The 20000-nt window shown below is 44.4% G+C and overlaps 1 protein-coding gene across 1 annotated transcript in view; it reads right to left on the bottom strand.

Annotated features, from left to right (window-relative positions):
* LOC139575377 (extracellular matrix organizing protein FRAS1-like) overlaps nucleotides 1-20000 on the bottom strand; it is a 370048-nt gene that overhangs the window by 195766 nt on the left and 154282 nt on the right. The window contains exon 13 of the mRNA XM_071400291.1: nucleotides 1302-1436. Coding sequence (XP_071256392.1) covers nucleotides 1302-1436 — 135 coding nt within the window. The remainder of the gene's footprint in view (nucleotides 1-1301; nucleotides 1437-20000) is intronic.

The following is a 20000-nucleotide window of genomic DNA, read 5'->3' as shown; positions in this document are numbered from 1 at the left end:
TCTCTCTCTCTCTCTCTCTCTCTCTCTCTCTCTCTCTCTCTCTCTCTCTCTCTCTCTCTCTCTCTCTCTCTCTCTCTCTCTCTCTCTCTCTCTCTCTCTCTCTCTCTCTCTCTCTCTCTCTCTCTCTCTCTCTCTCTCTCTCTCTCTCTCTCTCTCTCTCTCTCTCTCTCTCTCTCAATTTCAATTCAAAGGCTTTATTGGCATGGGAAAAACATGTTTACATTGCCAAAGCAAGTCTCTCTCTTTCTTAATCTCAATTTAAGGGTCTTTATTGGCATGGAAACATATGTTTACATGAGCTGGTCAGTATGTCTAGGTAATACGATATCACGTAGTAGAAGTACAGAAGTGTTGTTCTCCACTTCCAGGAAGACCGGGTTTTGAAATCAGTGGAATTAGAGTATGATGGCTAAGGATGTGGTGAAAATTCTGCCGTTTGATTGCAAATATGCAGAGGGAGTCGAAAAGAGAACACACACAAGGCTGTTGTATAAAACACCTGTCTCCGGATTACATCTTCAAACTAAGGGCAACAACGGCATCCGTGACAGAGAGGGAGAAGCATCCATCCGTGTATACTTGTAAGATAGTCTAGCTAGCTACATTTTCAGATATGACACGTTTCTAATTTTTTCAGAAAGACGTTTTCATTTCAAGTTAAAGTATACTTTTAGCTAGCTAGCTAACGCCAACGTTAGCTAGCTGTCTCGCTAGCTAACATTACGTGTATGATCTGTGTAGTAGTTTTATTCGTATCTCAGAGTCATTTGCATTGCTAGTTATAGACTAGTGTTAGCTAGCTAGCTAAAATTGAAACTGGTTGGTTAGCTACCTGCAGATTCATCCAGGGTAGTAACATTATGAGTTGGTATTATGGTTCATTGTTTAGCTAGCTAGCTAGCTAATGTAAATGTCTAAACAAAAGACTCCACTATGCAAGTAACCATTTCGATAGAATGTTCATGATGTCACTGCGACAACTGTCGATAGGGTGCGTTCGTAAATTCACTCTGGCTATTTACTCGGATTTTAGTTTTCTCATGAATTGGTTGGGTGTAATTGTGTTGCTGTCCTGGGGCTCTGTGTGGTCTGTTTGTGTTTGTGAACAGAGCCCCAGGACCAGCTTTCTTAGGGAACTCTTATCCGGGTTCATCTCTCCATAAAGGGCAAATTGTCTCTCTCTCTCTCTAAACTCTTGCTCTCTCTTTCTGTCTCTCTCTCTCTCTTTTTTCTTTCTCTCTCTCTTTCTCCGTCTTTCGCTCGTTCTCTAGTGAGTCTACGAACGATAAATAGATACTCACGCAGGCACTGTGTGGGGTCCTGGTAGGACCCCGGGTCACAGGTGGCCACGCACTGCCTGTTGTTTAATAGCAAGGACCCCCCACATGAAGAGCACTCAAAGTCATTCTCACAGGTGGCACAGGACGCCTGGCAGGCTGCAGAGGGAGAGAGAGAGGAGGGAGGGAGGTAATAGAGAGAAAACAGAGGGATAGACAGAGAGAGATCAGGAGAGAAAAAGTTAATTAATCCTCATAAACATACCACATTCTTAGTTGATGTTCATATACACAATGCCCTATCATGTAATTTACTGTACGTGGATGTCACTACCTTTCACCTTCAACCCCCTTAAAAATACTCTTAAAGTAATATCAGCTGATTTCCTGAAAGTATACACCACAACTCTAAAATACTTTTCTCCCAACTTTTCTATCTGCGTTCATATTCACATTAGAGTGTATAGATTTTCATACTGGTCCTCCGTGGGAATAGAACCCACAATACCGGTGTTGCCAGCACCATGTTCTACCAAACTGAGACACACAGGATCTGTAGTGGACTCTGACAACATGGACCAAAACATTGAGGATGTCTCCTGTTCTCACACCTAAGGTAAAGCTGTTAAACCAAGTTGAAAACCAATTGGAATGTTCCCTTAAAGTTGTCGGAAACGTTCTCTGTTACCAGGGATTCCATTCTCATCCATTATCATTCCGGAACATTTTTGATCCTCAGGGCCATGATTAGGCACTTTTCGGGTGATGGCTTGAGCGTCTGTCTGTCTGTCTCTCTGTCTCTCTGTCTGTCCGTCTGTCTGTCTGTCTGTCTGTGTCCCCATTGGCACCCTATTTCCTTTATAGTGCACTACGCTCATAGGGGTCAACCTTCCGTTGACCACAGCTCATAGGGGTCAACCGTCTGTTGACCAGGGTTCATAGGGGTCAACCGTCTGTTGACCAGGGCTCATAGGGGTCAACCGTCTGTTGACCAGGGGTCATAGGGGTCAACCTTCTGTTGACCAGGGCTCATAGGGGTCAACCGTCTGTTGACCAGGGGTCATAGGGGTCAACCATACTAACCACCACTAACCACTATGCTGATAACGCTAGTAGCTTTATCTCCCACTGATAACTTTAAGCATCTTTACAGCGTAAGGACATGATGCTGACAGGATGTTAAATACCAGGACATGATACTGACAGGATGTTAAATACCAGGACATGATACTGACAGGATGTTAAATACCAGGACATGATACTGACAGGATGTTAAATACCAGGACATGATTCTGACAGGATGTTAAATACCAGGACATGATGCTGACAGGATGTTAAATACCAGGACATGATACTGACAGGATGTTAAATACCAGGACATGATGCTGACAGGATGTTAAATACCAGGACATGATGCTGACAGGATGTTAAATACCAGGATATGATACTGACAGGATGTTAAATACCAGGACATGATACTGACAGGATGTTAAATACCAGGACATGATACTGACAGGATGTTAAATACCAGGACATGATGCTGACAGGATGTTAAATACCAGGACATGATGCTGACAGGATGTTAAATACCAGGACATGTTACTGACAGGATGTTAAATACCAGGACATGATGCTGACATGATGTTAAATACCAGGACATGATGTTGACAGGATGTTAAATACCAGGACATGATGCTGACAGGCTGTTAAATACCAGGACATGATGCTGACAGGATGTTAAATACCAGGACATGATGCTGACATGATGTTAAATACCAGGACATGATACTGACAGGATGTTAAATACCAGGACATGATACTGACAGGATGTTAAATACCAGGACATGATGCTGACAGGATGTTAAATACCAGGACATGATACTGACAGGATGTTAAATACCAGGACATGATACTGACAGGATGTTAAATACCAGGACATGATGTTGACAGGATGTTAAATACCAGGACATGATACTGACAGGATGTTAAATACCAGGACATGATGTTGACAGGATGTTAAATACCAGGACATGATACTGACAGGATGTTAAATACCAGGACATGATGCTGACAGGATGTTAAATACCAGGATATGATGTTGACAGGATGTTAAATACCAGGACATGATACTGACAGGATGTTAAATACCAGGACATGATACTGACAGGATGTTAAATACCAGGACATGATGTTGACAGGATGTTAAATACCAGGATATGATACTGACAGGATGTTAAATACCAGGACATGATGCTGACAGGATGTTAAATACCAGGACATGATGCTGACAGGATGTTAAATACCAGGACATGATGCTGACAGGATGTTAAATACCAGGACATGATACTGACAGGATGTTAAATACCAGGACATGATGTTGACAGGATGTTAAATACCAGGACATGATACTGACAGGATGTTAAATACCAGGACATGATGCTGACAGGATGTTAAATACCAGGATATGATGTTGACAGGATGTTAAATACCAGGACATGATGCTGACAGGATGTTAAATACCAAGATATGATACTGACAGGATGTTAAATACCAGGATATGATACTGACAGGATGTTAAATACCAGGACATGATGTTGACAGGATGTTAAATACCAGGACATGATGCTGACAGGATGTTAAATACCAGGACATGATGCTGACAGGATGTTAAATACCAGGACATGATGCTGACAGGATGTTAAATACCAGGACATGATGTTGACAGGATGTTAAATACCAGGATATGATGTTGACAGGATGTTAAATACCAGGACATGATGTTGACAGGATGTTAAATACCAGGACATGATGTTGACATGATGTTAAATACCAGGACATGATGTTGACAGGATGTTAAATACCAGGACATGATGTTGACAGGATGTTAAATACCAGGACATGATGTTGACAGGATGTTAAATACCAGGACATGATACTGACAGGATGTTAAATACCAGGACATGATGTTGACAGGATGTTAAATACCAGGACATGTTGACAGGATGTTAAATACCAGGACATGATGTTGACAGGATGTTAAATACCAGGACATGATGTTGACAGGATGTTAAATACCAGGACATGATGTTGACAGGATGTTAAATACAAGGACATGATGTTGACAGGATGTTAAATATCAGGACATGATGCTGACAGGATGTTAAATACCAGGACATGATGCTGACAGGATGTTAAATACCAGGACATGATACTGACAGGATGTTAAATACCAGGACATGATGCTGACAGGATGTTAAATACCAGGATATGATGTTGACAGGATGTTAAATACCAGGACATGATACTGACAGGGTGTTAAATACCAGGACATGATGCTGACAGGCTGTTAAATACCAGGACATGATGCTGACAGGATGTTAAATACCAGGACATGATGCTGACATGATGTTAAATACCAGGACATGATACTGACAGGATGTTAAATACCAGGACATGATGCTGACAGGATGTTAAATACCAGGACATGATGCTGACAGGATGTTAAATACCAGGACATGATACTGACAGGATGTTAAATACCAGGACATGATACTGACAGGATGTTAAATACCAGGACATGATACTGACAGGATGTTAAATACCAGGACATGATGTTGACAGGATGTTAAATACCAGGACATGATGCTGACAGGATGTTAAATACCAGGACATGATGCTGACAGGATGTTAAATACCAGGACATGATACTGACAGGATGTTAAATACCAGGACATGATACTGACAGGATGTTAAATACCAGGACATGATGTTGACAGGATGTTAAATACCAGGACATGATGCTGACAGGATGTTAAATACCAGGACATGATGTTGACAGGATGTTAAATACCAGGATATGATACTGACAGGATGTTAAATACCAGGACATGATGTTGACAGGATGTTAAATACCAGGACATGATGCTGACAGGATGTTAAATACCAGGACATGATGCTGACAGGATGTTAAATACCAGGACATGATGCTGACAGGATGTTAAATACCAGGACATGATGTTGACAGGATGTTAAATACCAGGATATGATGTTGACAGGATGTTAAATACCAGGACATGATGTTGACATGATGTTAAATACCAGGACATGATGTTGACAGGATGTTAAATACCAGGACATGATGTTGACAGGATGTTAAATACCAGGACATGATGTTGACAGGATGTTAAATACCAGGACATGATACTGACAGGATGTTAAATACCAGGACATGATGTTGACAGGATGTTAAATACCAGGACATGTTGACAGGATGTTAAATACCAGGACATGATGTTGACAGGATGTTAAATACCAGGACATGATGTTGACAGGATGTTAAATACCAGGACATGATGTTGACAGGATGTTAAATACAAGGACATGATGTTGACAGGATGTTAAATATCAGGACATGATGCTGACAGGATGTTAAATACCAGGACAGGATGCTGACAGGATGTTAAATACCAGGACATGATGCTGACAGGATGTTAAATACCAGGATATGATGCTGACAGGATGTTAAATACCAGGACATGATGTTGACAGGATGTTAAATACCAGGACATGATGTTGACAGGATGTTAAATACCAGGACATGATGTTGACAGGATGTTAAATACCAGGACATGATGTTGACAGGATGTTAAATACCAGGACATGATACTGACAGGATGTTAAATACCAGGATATGATGTTAACAGGATGTTAAATACCAGGACATGATGCTGATAGGATGACCTATGACCTATGTTATCAGGAGGTCAAGAGGTGTCCGGTTCCGGTGGCATGTACTGAACAACGTGGCCTTATCGGGGCTTTCTTTTGCAAAATCAATAGGAATGAACATGACTTGGTTTCTGAAAATGATGAATTGGAAACCCCATATTAAGGGACGTTCATTGTATGACAAGAAAAAAGGAGCAGGTCTATTTCAGATAGCATAGTCTGTCTGTTCACAATTCACCTGTGGGAACATGGCACCTCTCAACACCAGACAACACAAACAACTGGCTGCTACTATCCGAGAGATTGTTCGTGAGGAGATTACCTTTGCCCTTGAATGAATCACTCGCATTGCTCAACTCCTAAAGTGGAAACCTTTTCAACTAAAGTGGAAAGTCTGGAGAAGGCAGGCCAATGGGACAGAGGTACGACTCCCATAATCTGGTGACAGCGCAAGCTAAATTAGAAGTGGGGCAATCAATCTCCTTGAATTGTTCGCCTTGAATCGTTATCGGGGAGGGCTCTGACCTTTGCAGAGAAGAGGATCAGTATCGACCCAGACCTGAGAACTGCTAAAAACAGAGTAAGACCTACAACGAGGTGAGATCCCAGCTACCCAATCTAAATCTGAGATGTAGCCTCATCCACCACCGGCAAAACTCATCCTGACCTTCCAGAACACACAGCACGCTCGTTCTCCACTGCCAAGGAGGTGGCTCAAGACTTCTTTGAGGATCACATCAAAACCCAACACACAAGTGGACAAGCCAATAGATCAAGGCTAACCTCAATATGTCTGACTCAATAGGCAGGTATACCATCCATGCACAAATCACCTCCGGCTATAATGCTGCCCTCAGCATAAGATAATGATGAGGACACTCCTTCAAGTGGGTACAAGAAACAATGTTAATATTAATGCTGAGTATTGTTTTTTGTTATTGTTATATTGCCTATGGTCCAGGACCTGGTTTCCCAAAGGATCCCATCCCAACGATGAACTTCCTGGTTTCCCTAAAGATCCTATCTCAACGATGAACTTCCTGGTTTCCCTAAGGATCCTATCCCAACGATGAACTTCCTGGTTTCCCTAAGGATCCTATCCCAACGATGAACTTCCTGGTTTCCCTAAGGATCCTATCCCAACGATGAACTTCCTGGTTTCCCTAAGGATCCTATCCCAACGATGAACTTCCTGGTTTCCCTAAGGATCCTATCCCAACGATGAACTTCCTGGTTTCCCTAAGGATCCTATCCCAACGATGAACTTCCTGGTTTCCCTAAGGATCCTATCCCAACGATGAACTTCCTGCTTTCCCTAAGGATCCTATCCCAACGATGAACTTCCTGGTTTCCCTAAGGATCCTATCCCAACGATGAACTTCCTGGTTTCCCTAAGGATCCTATCCCAACGATGAACTTCCTGGTTTCCCTAAGGATCCTATCCCAACGATGAACTTCCTGGTTTCCCTAAGGATCCTATCCCAACGATGAACTTCCTGGTTTCCCTAAGGATCCTATCCCAACGATGAACTTCCTGGTTTCCCTAAGGATCCTATCCTAACGATGAACTTCCTGGTTTCCCTAAGGATCCTATCCCAACGATGAACTTCCTGGTTTCCCTAAGGATCCTATCCTAACGATGAACTTCCTGGTTTCCCTAAGGATCCTATCCCAACGATGAACTTCCTGGTTTCCCTAAGGATCCTATCCCAACGATGTACTTCCTGGTTTCCCTAAGGATCCTATCCTAACGATGAACTTCCTGCTTTCCCTAAGGATCCTATCCCAACGATGAACTTCCTGGTTTCCCTAAGGATCCTATCCCAACGATGTACTTCCTGGTTTCCCTAAGGATCCTATCCCAACGATGAACTTCCTGGTTTCCCTAAGGATCCTATCCCAACGATGAACTTCCTGGTTTCCCTAAGGATCCTATCCCAACGATGAACTTCCTGGTTTCCCTAATGATCCTATCCCAACGATGAACTTCCTGGTTTCCCTAAGGATCCTATCCCAACGATGAACTTCCTGGTTTCCCTAAGGATCCTATCCCAACGATGAACTTCCTGGTTTCCCTAAGGATCCTATCCCAACGATGAACTTCCTGGTTTCCCTAAAGATCCTATCCCAACGATGAACTTCCTGGTTTCCCTAAAGATCCTATCCCAACGATGAACTTCCTGGTTTCCCTAAGGATCCTATCCCAACGATGAACTTCCTGGTTTCCCTAAGGATCCTATCCCAACGATGAACTTCCTGGTTTCCCTAAAGATCCTATCCCAACGATGAACTTCCTGGTTTCCCTAAAGATCCTATCCCAACGATGAACTTCCTGGTTTCCCTAAAGATCCTATCCCAACGATGAACTTCCTGGTTTCCCTAAGGATCCTATCCCAACGATGAACTTCCTGGTTTCCCTAAGGATCCTATCCCAACGATGAACTTCCTGGTTTCCCTAAAGATCCTATCCCAACGATGAACTTCCTGGTTTCCCTAAGGATCCTATCCCAACGATGAACTTCCTGGTTTCCCTAAGGATCCTATCCCAACGATGAACTTCCTGGTTTCCCTAAGGATCCTATCCCAACGATGAACTTCCTGGTTTCCCTAAGGATCCTATCCTAACGATGAACTTCCTGGTTTCCCTAAGGATCCTATCCCAACGATGAACTTCCTGGTTTCCCTAAGGATCCTATCCCAACGATGTACTTCCTGGTTTCCCTAAGGATCCTATCCCAACGATGAACTTCCTGGTTTCCCTAAGGATCCTATCCCAACGATGAACTTCCTGGTTTCCCTAAGGATCCTATCCCAACGATGAACTTCCTGGTTTCCCTAAGGATCCTATCCCAACGATGAACTTCCTGGTTTCCCTAAGGATCCTATCCCAACGATGTACTTCCTGGTTTCCCTAAGGATCCTATCCCAACGATGAACTTCCTGCTTTCCCTAAAGATCCTATCCCAACGATGAACTTCCTGCTTTCCCTAAAGATCCTATCCCAACGATGAACTTCCTGGTTTCCCTAAGGATCCTATCCCAACGATGAACTTCCTGGTTTCCCTAAGGATCCTATCCCAACGATGTACTTCCTGGTTTCCCTAAGGATCCTATCCTAACGATGAACTTCCTGGTTTCCCTAAGGATCCTATCCCAACGATGAACTTCCTGGTTTCCCTAAGGATCCTATCCCAACGATGTACTTCCTGGTTTCCCTAAGGATCCTATCCCAACGATGAACTTCCTGGTTTCCCTAAGGATCCTATCCCAACGATGAACTTCCTGGTTTCCCTAAGGATCCTATCCCAACGATGAACTTCCTGGTTTCCCTAAGGATCCTATCCCAACGATGAACTTCCTGGTTTCCCTAAGGATCCTATCCCAACGATGAACTTCCTGGTTTCCCTAAGGATCCTATCCCAACGATGTACTTCCTGGTTTCCCTAAGGATCCTATCCTAACGATGAACTTCCTGGTTTCCCTAAGGATCCTATCCCAACGATGAACTTCCTGGTTTCCCTAAGGATCCTATCCCAACGATGAACTTCCTGGTTTCCCTAACCTATCCCAACGATGAACTTCCTGGTTTCCCTAAGGATCCAAGATGCTTTTGGGAAACCGGACCCAGGAAATCAATACAGTGATGACACCAATTAATGAACAACGGACGATATAGCGAGGCGTTACACAGACTGGAGCTACTTCCTGGTGAGGCTACAGTAGCATTGAATCACTGCATGGGAAAAAGATGGCATTAAAAAAAGACAAGACATTCAACTAGATTACTTTTTTGGGGGGAGGTTGCTGCTGCTAAGGAAACATTGCCAATCTCATATGTGCTACTACACAGTATCTTCTGGTATTTGTCTTCCTGTTGATTGCTGTTCACCTTCGTTTTAGGGCAGGTTATTGAGTTTTTCTCCCAGGAAGGACTTGGCCTACAGGCCATGATGAATGTTTGTGAAGATCTAGATTATAGACTGAATTTCCTGCCCATACCCTTTTCTTTTTCTGTATATAGTACCGTGCACATGAATGATTAATAAAAACAGAGGGCAAATACATTTTTAAGGTGAAATAGACCATATTGCTCAAAATACAGCTACAGTATGTTATTACTCCTACAGCTACAGTATGGTATTACTCCTACAGCTACAGTATGTTATTACTCCTACAGCTAGAGTATGTTATTACTCCTACAGCTACAGTATGTTATTACTCCTACAGCTACAGTATGTAATTACTCCTGCAGCTACAGTATGTTATTACTCCTACAGCTACATTATGTTATTACTCCTACAGCTACAGTATGTTATTACTCCCACAGCTACAGTATGGTATTACTCCTGCAGCTACAGTATGTTATTACTCCCACAGCTACAGTATGTTATTACTCCTACAGCTACAGTATGGTATTACTCCTACAGCTACAGTATGTTATTACTCCTACAGCTACAGTATGGTATTACTCCTACAGCTACAGTATGTTATTACTCCTACAGTGTGGTATTACTCCTACAGTATGTTATTACTCCTACAGCTACATTATGTTATTACTCCTACAGCTACAGTATGTTATTACTCCTACAGCTACAGTATGTTATTACTCCCACAGCTACAGTATGTTATTACTCCTACAGCTACAGTATGTTATTACTCCTACAGTATGTTATTACTCCTAGAGCTACATTATGTTATTACTCCCACAGCTACAGTATGTTATTACTCCTACAGCTCCAGTATGTTATTACTCCTACAGCTCCAGTATGTTATTACTCCTACAGCTACAGTATGTTATTACTCCCACAGCTACAGTATGTTATTACTCCTACAGCTACAGTATGTTATTACTCCTGCAGCTACAGTATGTTATTACTCCTACAGCTACATTATGTTATTACTCCTACAGCTACAGTATGTTATTACTCCCACAGCTACAGTATGTTATTACTCCTGCAGCTACATTATGTTATTACTCCCACAGCTACAGTATGTTATTACTCCTACAGCTACAGTATGGTATTACTCCTACAGTATGGTATTACTCCTACAGCTACAGTATGGTATTACTCCCACAGCTACAGTATGTTATTACTCCTACAGTATGTTATTACTCCCACAGCTACAGTATGTTATTACTCCTACAGTATGTTATTACTCCTACAGCTACAGTATGTTATTACTCCCACAGCTACAGTATGTTATTACTCCTACAGCTACAGTATGTTATTACCCCTGCAGCTACAGTATGTTATTACTCCTACAGTATGGTATTACTCCTACAGCTACAGTATGTTATTACTCCTACAGTATGGTATTACTCCTACAGCTACAGTATGTTATTACTCATACATCTACAGTATGTTATTTCTCCTACAGTATGTTATTACTCCTGCAGCTACAGTATGTTATTACTCCTGCTGTATGTTATTACTCCCACAGTATGGTATTACCCCTGCAGTATGTTATTACTCATACCATATGGTATTACTCCTACAGTATGGTATTACTCCTACAGTATGTTTTACTCATACAGTATGTTATTACTCCTGCAGTATGTTACTATTCCTACAGCTACAGTATGTTATTACTCCTACAGTATGTTATTAATCTCACAGTATGGTATTACTCCTACAGTATGTTATTACTCCTACAGCGACTGGATGTTATTACTCCTACAGTATGTTTTACTCCTGCAGTGTGTTATTACTCCTACAGCTACAGTATGTTATTACTCCTGCAGCTACAGTAGGTTATTACTCCTACAGTATGTTATTACTCCTATGGTATGGTATTACTCCTGCAGTATGTTATTACTCCTACAGCTACAGTATGTTAGTACTCCTACAGCCACAGTATGTTATTACTCATGCAGTATGTTATTACTCCTACAGCTACAGTATGGTATTACTTTTACAGCTGCAGTATGGTATTACTCCTACAGCTACAGTATGGTATTACTCCTACAGCTACAGTATGTTATTACTCCTACAGCCACAGTATGTTATTACTCCTACAGTATGTTATTACTCCTACAGCTACAGTATGGTATTACTCCTACAGCTACAGTATTGTATTACTCCTACAGCTACAGTATGTTATTACCCCTACAGCTATAGTATGTTATTACTCCTATGGTATGATATTACTCCTGCAGTATGTTATTACTCCTACAGCTACAGTATGTTATTACTCCTACAGCTACAGTATGGTATTACTCCTACAGTACGGTATTACTCCTACAGCTACAGTATGTTATTACTCCTACAGCTACAGTATGGTATTACTCCTACAGTATGTTATTACTCCTACAGCTACAGTATGTTATTACTCCTACAGCTACAGTATGGTATTACTCCTACAGCTACAGTATGTTATTACTCCTACAGCTACAGTATGTTATTACTCCTACAGTATGTTATTACTCCTGCAGCGACAGCATGTTATTACTCCTACAGTATGTTATTACTCCTACAGTATGTTATTACTCCTACAGCTACAGTATGGTATTACTCCTACAGCTACAGTATGTTATTACTCATACAGCTACAGTATGTTATTACTCCCACAGCTACAGTATGTTATTACTCCTACAGTATGTTATTACTCCTGCAGCGACAGCATGTTATTACTCCTACAGTATGTTATTACTCCTACAGTATGTTATTACTCCTACAGCTACAGCATGTTATTACTCCTACAGTATGTTATTACTCCTGCAGCGACAGCATGTTATTACTCCTACAGTATGTTATTACTCCTACAGTATGTTATTACTCCTACAGTATGTTAGTACTCCTGCAGCGACAGCAGGTTATTACTCCTACAGTATGTTATTACTCCTACAGTATGTTATTACTCCTACATTATGTTAGTACTCCTGCAGCGACAGCATGTTATTACTCCTACAGTATGTTATTACGCCTACAGTATGTTATTACTCCTACAGCTACAGTATGTTATTACTCCTACAGCTACAGTATGTTATTACTCCTACAGCTACAGTATGTTATTACTCCTACAGCTACAGTATGTTATTACTCCTACAGCTACAGTATGTTATTACTCCTACAGCTACAGTATGGTATTACTCCTACAGTATGTTATTACTCCTACAGTATGGTATTACTCCTACAGCATGTTATTACTCCTACAGCTACATTATGTTATTACTCCCACAGCTACAGTATGTTATTACTCCTACAGCTACAGCATGTTGTTACTCCTACAGTATGTTATTACTCCTACAGTATGGTATTACTCCTACAGTATGTTATTACTCCTACAGCTACAGTATGTTATTACTCCTACAGTATGTTATTACTCCTACAGTATGTTATTACTCCTACAGTATGTTAGTACTCCTACAGCTACAGTAAGTTATTACTCCTACAGTATGTTTTACTCCTACAGTATGTTATTACTCCTACAGTATGTTATTACTCCTACAGCTACAGTATGATATTACTCCTACAGTATGTTATTACTCCTACAGTATGTTATTACTCCTACATTATGTTATTACTCCTACAGTATGTTATTACTCCTACAGTATGATATTACCATTACAGTATGTTATTACCCCTACAGCATGTTATTACCCCTACAGCTGCAGTATGTTATTACTCCTACAGCTACAGCATGTTATTACTCCTACAGTATGTTATTACTCCTACAGTATGCTATTAACCCCTACAGTATGTTATTACCCCTACAGCTACAGTATGTTATTGACAGTTTAAGCAAATTTGTAATTTTTCCTTTCATTTTATTTTTTCTTCATTAGTCACGCTAACTCACCAAATGTGATAACTGAACTGGAAAGGTCTTAAAATGTTTACTTATTTAATGTTTTACTGAAACAAGATTCTCTGGTCTGATGAAACAAAGATTGAACTCTTTGGCATGAATGCCAAGCGTCACGCAACCTGGCTCCATCCCTACGGTGAAGCATGGTGGTGGCAGCATCATGCTGTGGGGATGTTTTTCAGCAGTAGGGACTGGGAGACCAGTCAGGATCGAGGGAAAGACGAACGGAGCAAAGTACAGAGCGATCCTTGATGAAAACCTGCTCCAGAGCACGCAGGACCTCAGACTGCAGCGAAGGTTCACCTTCCAGCAGGACAACGACCCTAAGCTCACAGCCAGGACAACCCAGGAGTGGCTGCAGGGCAAGTCTCTGAATGTACTTGAGTGGACCAGCCAGAGCCCAGACTTGAACTCGGTCGAACATCTCTGGAGAGACCTGAAAATAGCTGTGGAGCAACGTTCCCCATCCAACTTGACAGAGCTTTAGAGAATCTTCAGATAATAATGGGAGAAACTCCTCAAATACAGGTGTGCTAAGGTTGTAGCGTCATATCCAAGAAGACTTGAGGCTGTAATGGCTGCTAAAGGTGCTTCAACAAAGCACTGAGTGAAGGGTCTGAATACTTATGTAAATTTGATATATATATATATCTTTTTACGTTTACAAAAAACTCTAAAAACCTGTTTTTGCTTTGTCATTATGGGGTATTGTGTGTAGATTGATTGAAAAAACAACTATTTAATCAATTTTAGAATAAGGCTGTAACGTTAAAAAAAAGTCAAGGGGTCTGAATACTTTACGAGTAGTACACTTTAAGAACATCGAAATTCGACATACGAGCTTGTCTGACCACCACGCCTACTACTACCCATTTACACATTTCAGAGTCTCTTAAAAGAGCCACAAGATGGCATTTCAACGTTTCATTACTACAAAATCCTCTGTGATCAATTCGAAATTGAACTAAATTAATTTATAATGATCAATAGAAAGTCAGTGGATGACCCCCGTATTCTATGGGATGCCACGAAAGTTTTTAATTAAAAAAATAATGCACCTGCATTTGCATCTGGGTTGAATAAATCACAATTAAAGTAGATATCAGAATTGTAAATGTTGTCTAACAGCGTTAGAGTGTTCTCAACAAAAAAACTGTTTTCATACCAGGAAGATATTCTTTCCAAAGTCAATATAAAACGTAATTTATGGATAAGACAAAAGATCAGAATTGGCCATCCATTGAGTTGGACTGAACCATTCATTCCATGGTAATCATCCCAGTTGATTACTGACCACCAAGCTAGGCAGTAATAATCAATTAGCTGACATAGAAAACAATTGAATCTGAAACCAAATTAATCAATCAAATATTCTCCCGCTTCTATAAAGAACTTTACTCCTCTGATTGTAAATCCAAACCAAGCCCGACTAAGTCCTTTCTAAAATAATGAAGAAGTCCTCTTCTCTCAACAGAGGGAGCCGCCTCGGTGGGAGAACAAATATCTCTAAATTAAGCCCGAATAAATTCAGCCCAAATCTCTCTGTCACGGCCGTCAAAAGAAATGGACTAAAGTGCAGCGTGGTGAGCGTACATATTCCTTTTATTTTTAGAAAATGTCGCCAACAAAACAAGAAACAAAAGAAACAACCGTGAAGCTTAAGTGCCACTAACAAAAGTCAACTAGCCACACTGAACGGAGGGAAAAAGGGCTACCTAAGTATGATTCCCAATCAGAGACAACGATAGACAGCTGTCCCTGATTAAGAACCATACCCGGCCAAAACATAGAAATAAAGAAACATAGAGAACAAAGCATAGAATGCCCACCCCAAATCACACCCTGACCAAACCAACTAGAGACATTAAAAGGCTCTCTAAGGTCAGGGCGTGACACTCTCTCAAATTTTGGACTCCATTAGTTCCGCTATTGCTCGAAATGATTAACACAGCCGTTCACAAAGGTTCATTTAGGAGAGATGTGAATACAGCACTAATTCCGCTTTTATAAGAGAAAGGTAAGGATGCTACTGTGTTCTCACCAAGTGGTTTAGACATGATTCCTCCCCTATTTTTGAATAACAAAAAAAGATAAAACTGTTTTCCAAAATGTTGTCGTCCCATCTCTCGATCACATGGACCAAAGCGTTTATCTTCGGAAAACCTCCGTCCACTATTACATATCTTAAATGCTTCATCAGAAACAACAGTTCATTGGGCTGCTTTATCTCTTGATGTAGAAAAGGATTTTGATCAACTAGAATGGTCATATCTCTGGTTTGAACATATGGGAATTGGCTCCAATTTCATTCATATGATTAAAATCCTATATGCCAATCCTTCATAACAGGCAAGATCTGCTCTGCTCCGTTCAGAGCCACTTGAAGCAGCAGACACGGTGATACGATTTGTCCTTTGCTATTTTTACTATCCATGGAACTCCTTGGGGGCAATTTGTCAATCGAAGGAAATAACACCAATTTCCCTTAAATCTACTGATCACGTCATCTCATGAATACAAAGACAATATTTTACTATATCTAGACAATGTATCTCAATCAATCCCCAAACACATTAAAGATTATAGATAAATTCAGTTTAATCTCAAATCATAAGATGAAATCAAACCAAATCAGCCCTGCTTCCTATCAAGACCCTGATGGAGGACTCCGTCTCTAGTTATGGAATCATAATTGTTTCCCATTTTTAAATATTTGGGAGTAGATAACTAACTTAGATAACTAAAACAACTAACTAACTAACTAAAAGAACTATGTGTAACGATGTTCCTCCTCCTCTTCATACGAAGAGGAGGAGTAGTGATTCGACCAACATGCAGCGGGTTGTAAATACATAATGAATTTATTAAGGTAAAAGACGAAACACGAAAACAAACACTGGGAAGGATTACAAAATAACAAACAACGAATGTATACTGACCTAAACTATGAGTACTTACATAAAACACGAAGCACGTAGGAACAGGTACAGACTATGACAAACCGAACGAACAAACGCTACAGTCCCGTGTGGTGCAGACACAGACACGGACGACAATCACCCACAAACAAACAGTGAGAACACCCTACCTAAATATGACTCTCAATTAGAGGAAAACGCAAAACACCTGCCTCTAATCAAGAGCCATACCAGGCAACCCAAAACCAACATAGAAACGGAAAACATAGACTGCCCACCCAAAACTCACGCCCTGACCATCACACACATACAAAACAACAGAAAACAGGTCAGGAACGTGACAGAACCCCCCCCTCAAGGTGCGAACGCCGGGCGCACCAGCACAAAGTCCAGGGGAGGGTCTGGGTGGGCATCTGACCACGGTGGTGGCTCAGGCTCCGGACGCTGTCCCCACCCCACCATAGTCACTCCCCGCTTCTGTATCCCCCTCCCAATGACCACCCTCCAACTAACACCACCTAAATGAAGGGGCAGCACCGGGATAAGGGGCAGCACCGGGATAAGGGGCCGCACCGGGATAAGGGGCCGCACCGGGATAAGGGGCCGCACCGGGATAAGGGGCGGCAGGTCCTGGCTGAGGGACTCCGGCAGGTCCTGGCGGAGGGACTCCGGCAGGTCCTGGCGGAGGGACTCCGGCAGGTCCGGGCGGAGGGACTCCGGCAGGTCCGGGCGGAGGGACTCCGGCAGGTCCGGGCGGAGGGACTCCGGCAGGTCCGGGCGGAGGGACTCCGGCAGGTCCGGGCTGAGGGACTCCGGCAGGTCCGGGCTGAGGGACTCCGGCAGGTCCTGGCGTAGGGACTCCGGCAGGTCCTGGCGTAGGGACTCCGGCAGGTCCTGGCGTAGGGACTCCGGCAGGTCCTGGCGTAGGGACTCCGGCAGGTCCTGGCGTAGGGACTCCGGCAGGTCCTGGCGTAGGGACTCCGGCAGGTCCTGGCGTAGGGACTCCGGCAGGTCCGGGCGTAGGGACTCCGGCAGGTCCGGGCGTAGGGACTCCGGCAGGTCCGGGCGTAGGGACTCCGGCAGGTCCGGGCGTAGGGACTCCGGCAGGTCCGGGCGTAGGGACTCCGGCAGGTCCGGGCGTAGGGACTCCGGCAGGTCCGGGCGTAGGGACTCCGGCAGGTCCGGGCGTAGGGACTCCGGCAGGTCCGGGCGTAGGGACTCCGGCAGGTCCGGGCGTAGGGACTCCGGCAGGTCCTGGCGTAGGGACTCCGGCAGGTCCTGGCGTAGGGACTCCGGCAGGTCCTGGCGTAGGGACTCCGGCAGGTCCTGGCGTAGGGACTCCGGCAGGTCCGGGCGTAGGGACTCCGGCAGGTCCGGGCGTAGGGACTCCGGCAGGTCCGGGCGTAGGGACTCCGGCAGGTCCGGGCTGAGTGGCAGCTCATGACTGTAGGGCAGCTCATGACTGTAAGGCAGCTCATGACTGTAGGGCAGCTCATGACTGTAGGGCAGCTCATGACTGTAGGGCAGCTCATGACTGTAGGGCAGCTCATGACTGTAGGGCAGCTCATGACTGTAGGGCAGCTCATGACTGTAGGGCAGCTCATGACTGTAGGGCAGCTCATGACTGTAGGGCAGCTCCTGACTGTAGGGCAGCTCCTGACTGTAGGGCAGCTCCTGACTGTAGGGCAGCTCCTGACTGTAGGGCAGCTTCTGACTGGCTGGCGGCTCTGGCAGCTCCTGACTGGCTGGCGGCTCTGGCAGCCCCTGACTGGCTGGCGGCTCTGGCAGCCCCTGACTGGCTGGCGGCTCTGGCAGCTCTGGCAGCTCCTGACTGGCTGGCGGCTCTGGCAGCTCCTGACTGGCTGGCGGCTCTGGCAGCTCCTGACTGACGGACGGCTCTAGCGGCTCCTGACTGACGGACGGCTCTAATGGCTCGGGACAGACGGGCGGCTCTAATGGCTCGTGGCAGACGGATGGCTCAGAAGGCGCTGGGCAGACGGATGGCTCAGAAGGCGCTGGGCAGACGGATGGCTCAGAAGGCGCTGGGCAGACGGATGGCTCAGAAGGCGCTGGGCAGACGGATGGCTCAGAAGGCGCTGGGCAGACGGATGGCTCAGACGGCGCTGGGCAGACGGATGGCTCAGACGGCGCTGGGCAGACAGATGGCTCAGACGGAGCTGGGCAGACAGATGGCTCAGACGGAGCTGGGCAGACAGATGGCTCAGACGGAGCTGGGCAGACAGATGGCTCAGACGGAGCTGGGCAGACAGATGGCTCAGACGGAGCTGGGCAGACAGGCAGTGCAGAAGGCGTTGGGCAGACAGGCAGTGCAGAAGGCGTTGGGCAGACGGCCGACTCTGCCCTGCTGAGGTGCACAGTAGGCCTGGTGCGTGGTGCCGGAACTGGAGGTACCGGGATGACGGCACGCACTTCAAGGCTAGTGCGGGCAGCAGGAACAGGGCACACTGACCTCTCTAAGCGCACTATAGGCCTGGTGCGTGGTACCGGAACTGGAGGTAACGGGATGACGGCACGCACTTCAAGGCTAGTGCGGGCAGCAGGAACAGGGCACACTGACCTCTCTAAGCGCACTATAGGCCTGGTGCGTGGTACCGGAACTGGAGGTACCGGGCTGAGGGCACGCACCTCAGGGCGAGTGCGGAGAGAAGGAACAGTGCGTACAGGGCTCTGGAGACGCACAGATGGCTTAGTGCGTGGTGCCGGAACTGGAGGCACTGGGCTGGAGACACGCACCATAGGGAGAGTGCGTGGAGGAGGAACAGGGCTCTGGAAACTCACATAAGGCTTGGTGCGTGGTGCCAGCACTGGTGGTATTAGGCTGGGAACACGTATCTCAGGGCTAGAGCGGGGAGCAGTAACAGGACGCACAGGACTCTGGAGACGCACAGGAGGCTTGGTGCGTGGTGTAGGCACTGTTTTAACCAGACGGCTAGCACGCACCTCAGGACGAGTATGGAGAACGGTACCCGGTGACATCAACTCATCCATACGTTCATTCGGACGGATGCCGTGCCTCATGCACCAAACCAGTACATCCTTCATATCTTTCTCCTTCAATTTCGCCATTAGCTCCTTTACTGTCTCTGCGTTACTCCCCTCCAAATCCGCCCTCACCGGCTCCTTCTGTAAAGCAGGAGGAGTTGGCTCCAGTCCCCTGACTGACCCAACTATATTCCCCGAGAGCCCCCCCCCCCAAGAAATTTTTGGGTTTGACTCACGGGCTTCCAGCCTTGTTTCCGTGCTGCAT

This window comes from Salvelinus alpinus, chromosome 5, assembly GCF_045679555.1.
Source record: "Salvelinus alpinus chromosome 5, SLU_Salpinus.1, whole genome shotgun sequence".
NCBI lineage: Eukaryota > Metazoa > Chordata > Actinopteri > Salmoniformes > Salmonidae > Salvelinus > Salvelinus alpinus.
This window is presented reverse-complemented; position numbering and strand designations above follow the sequence as displayed.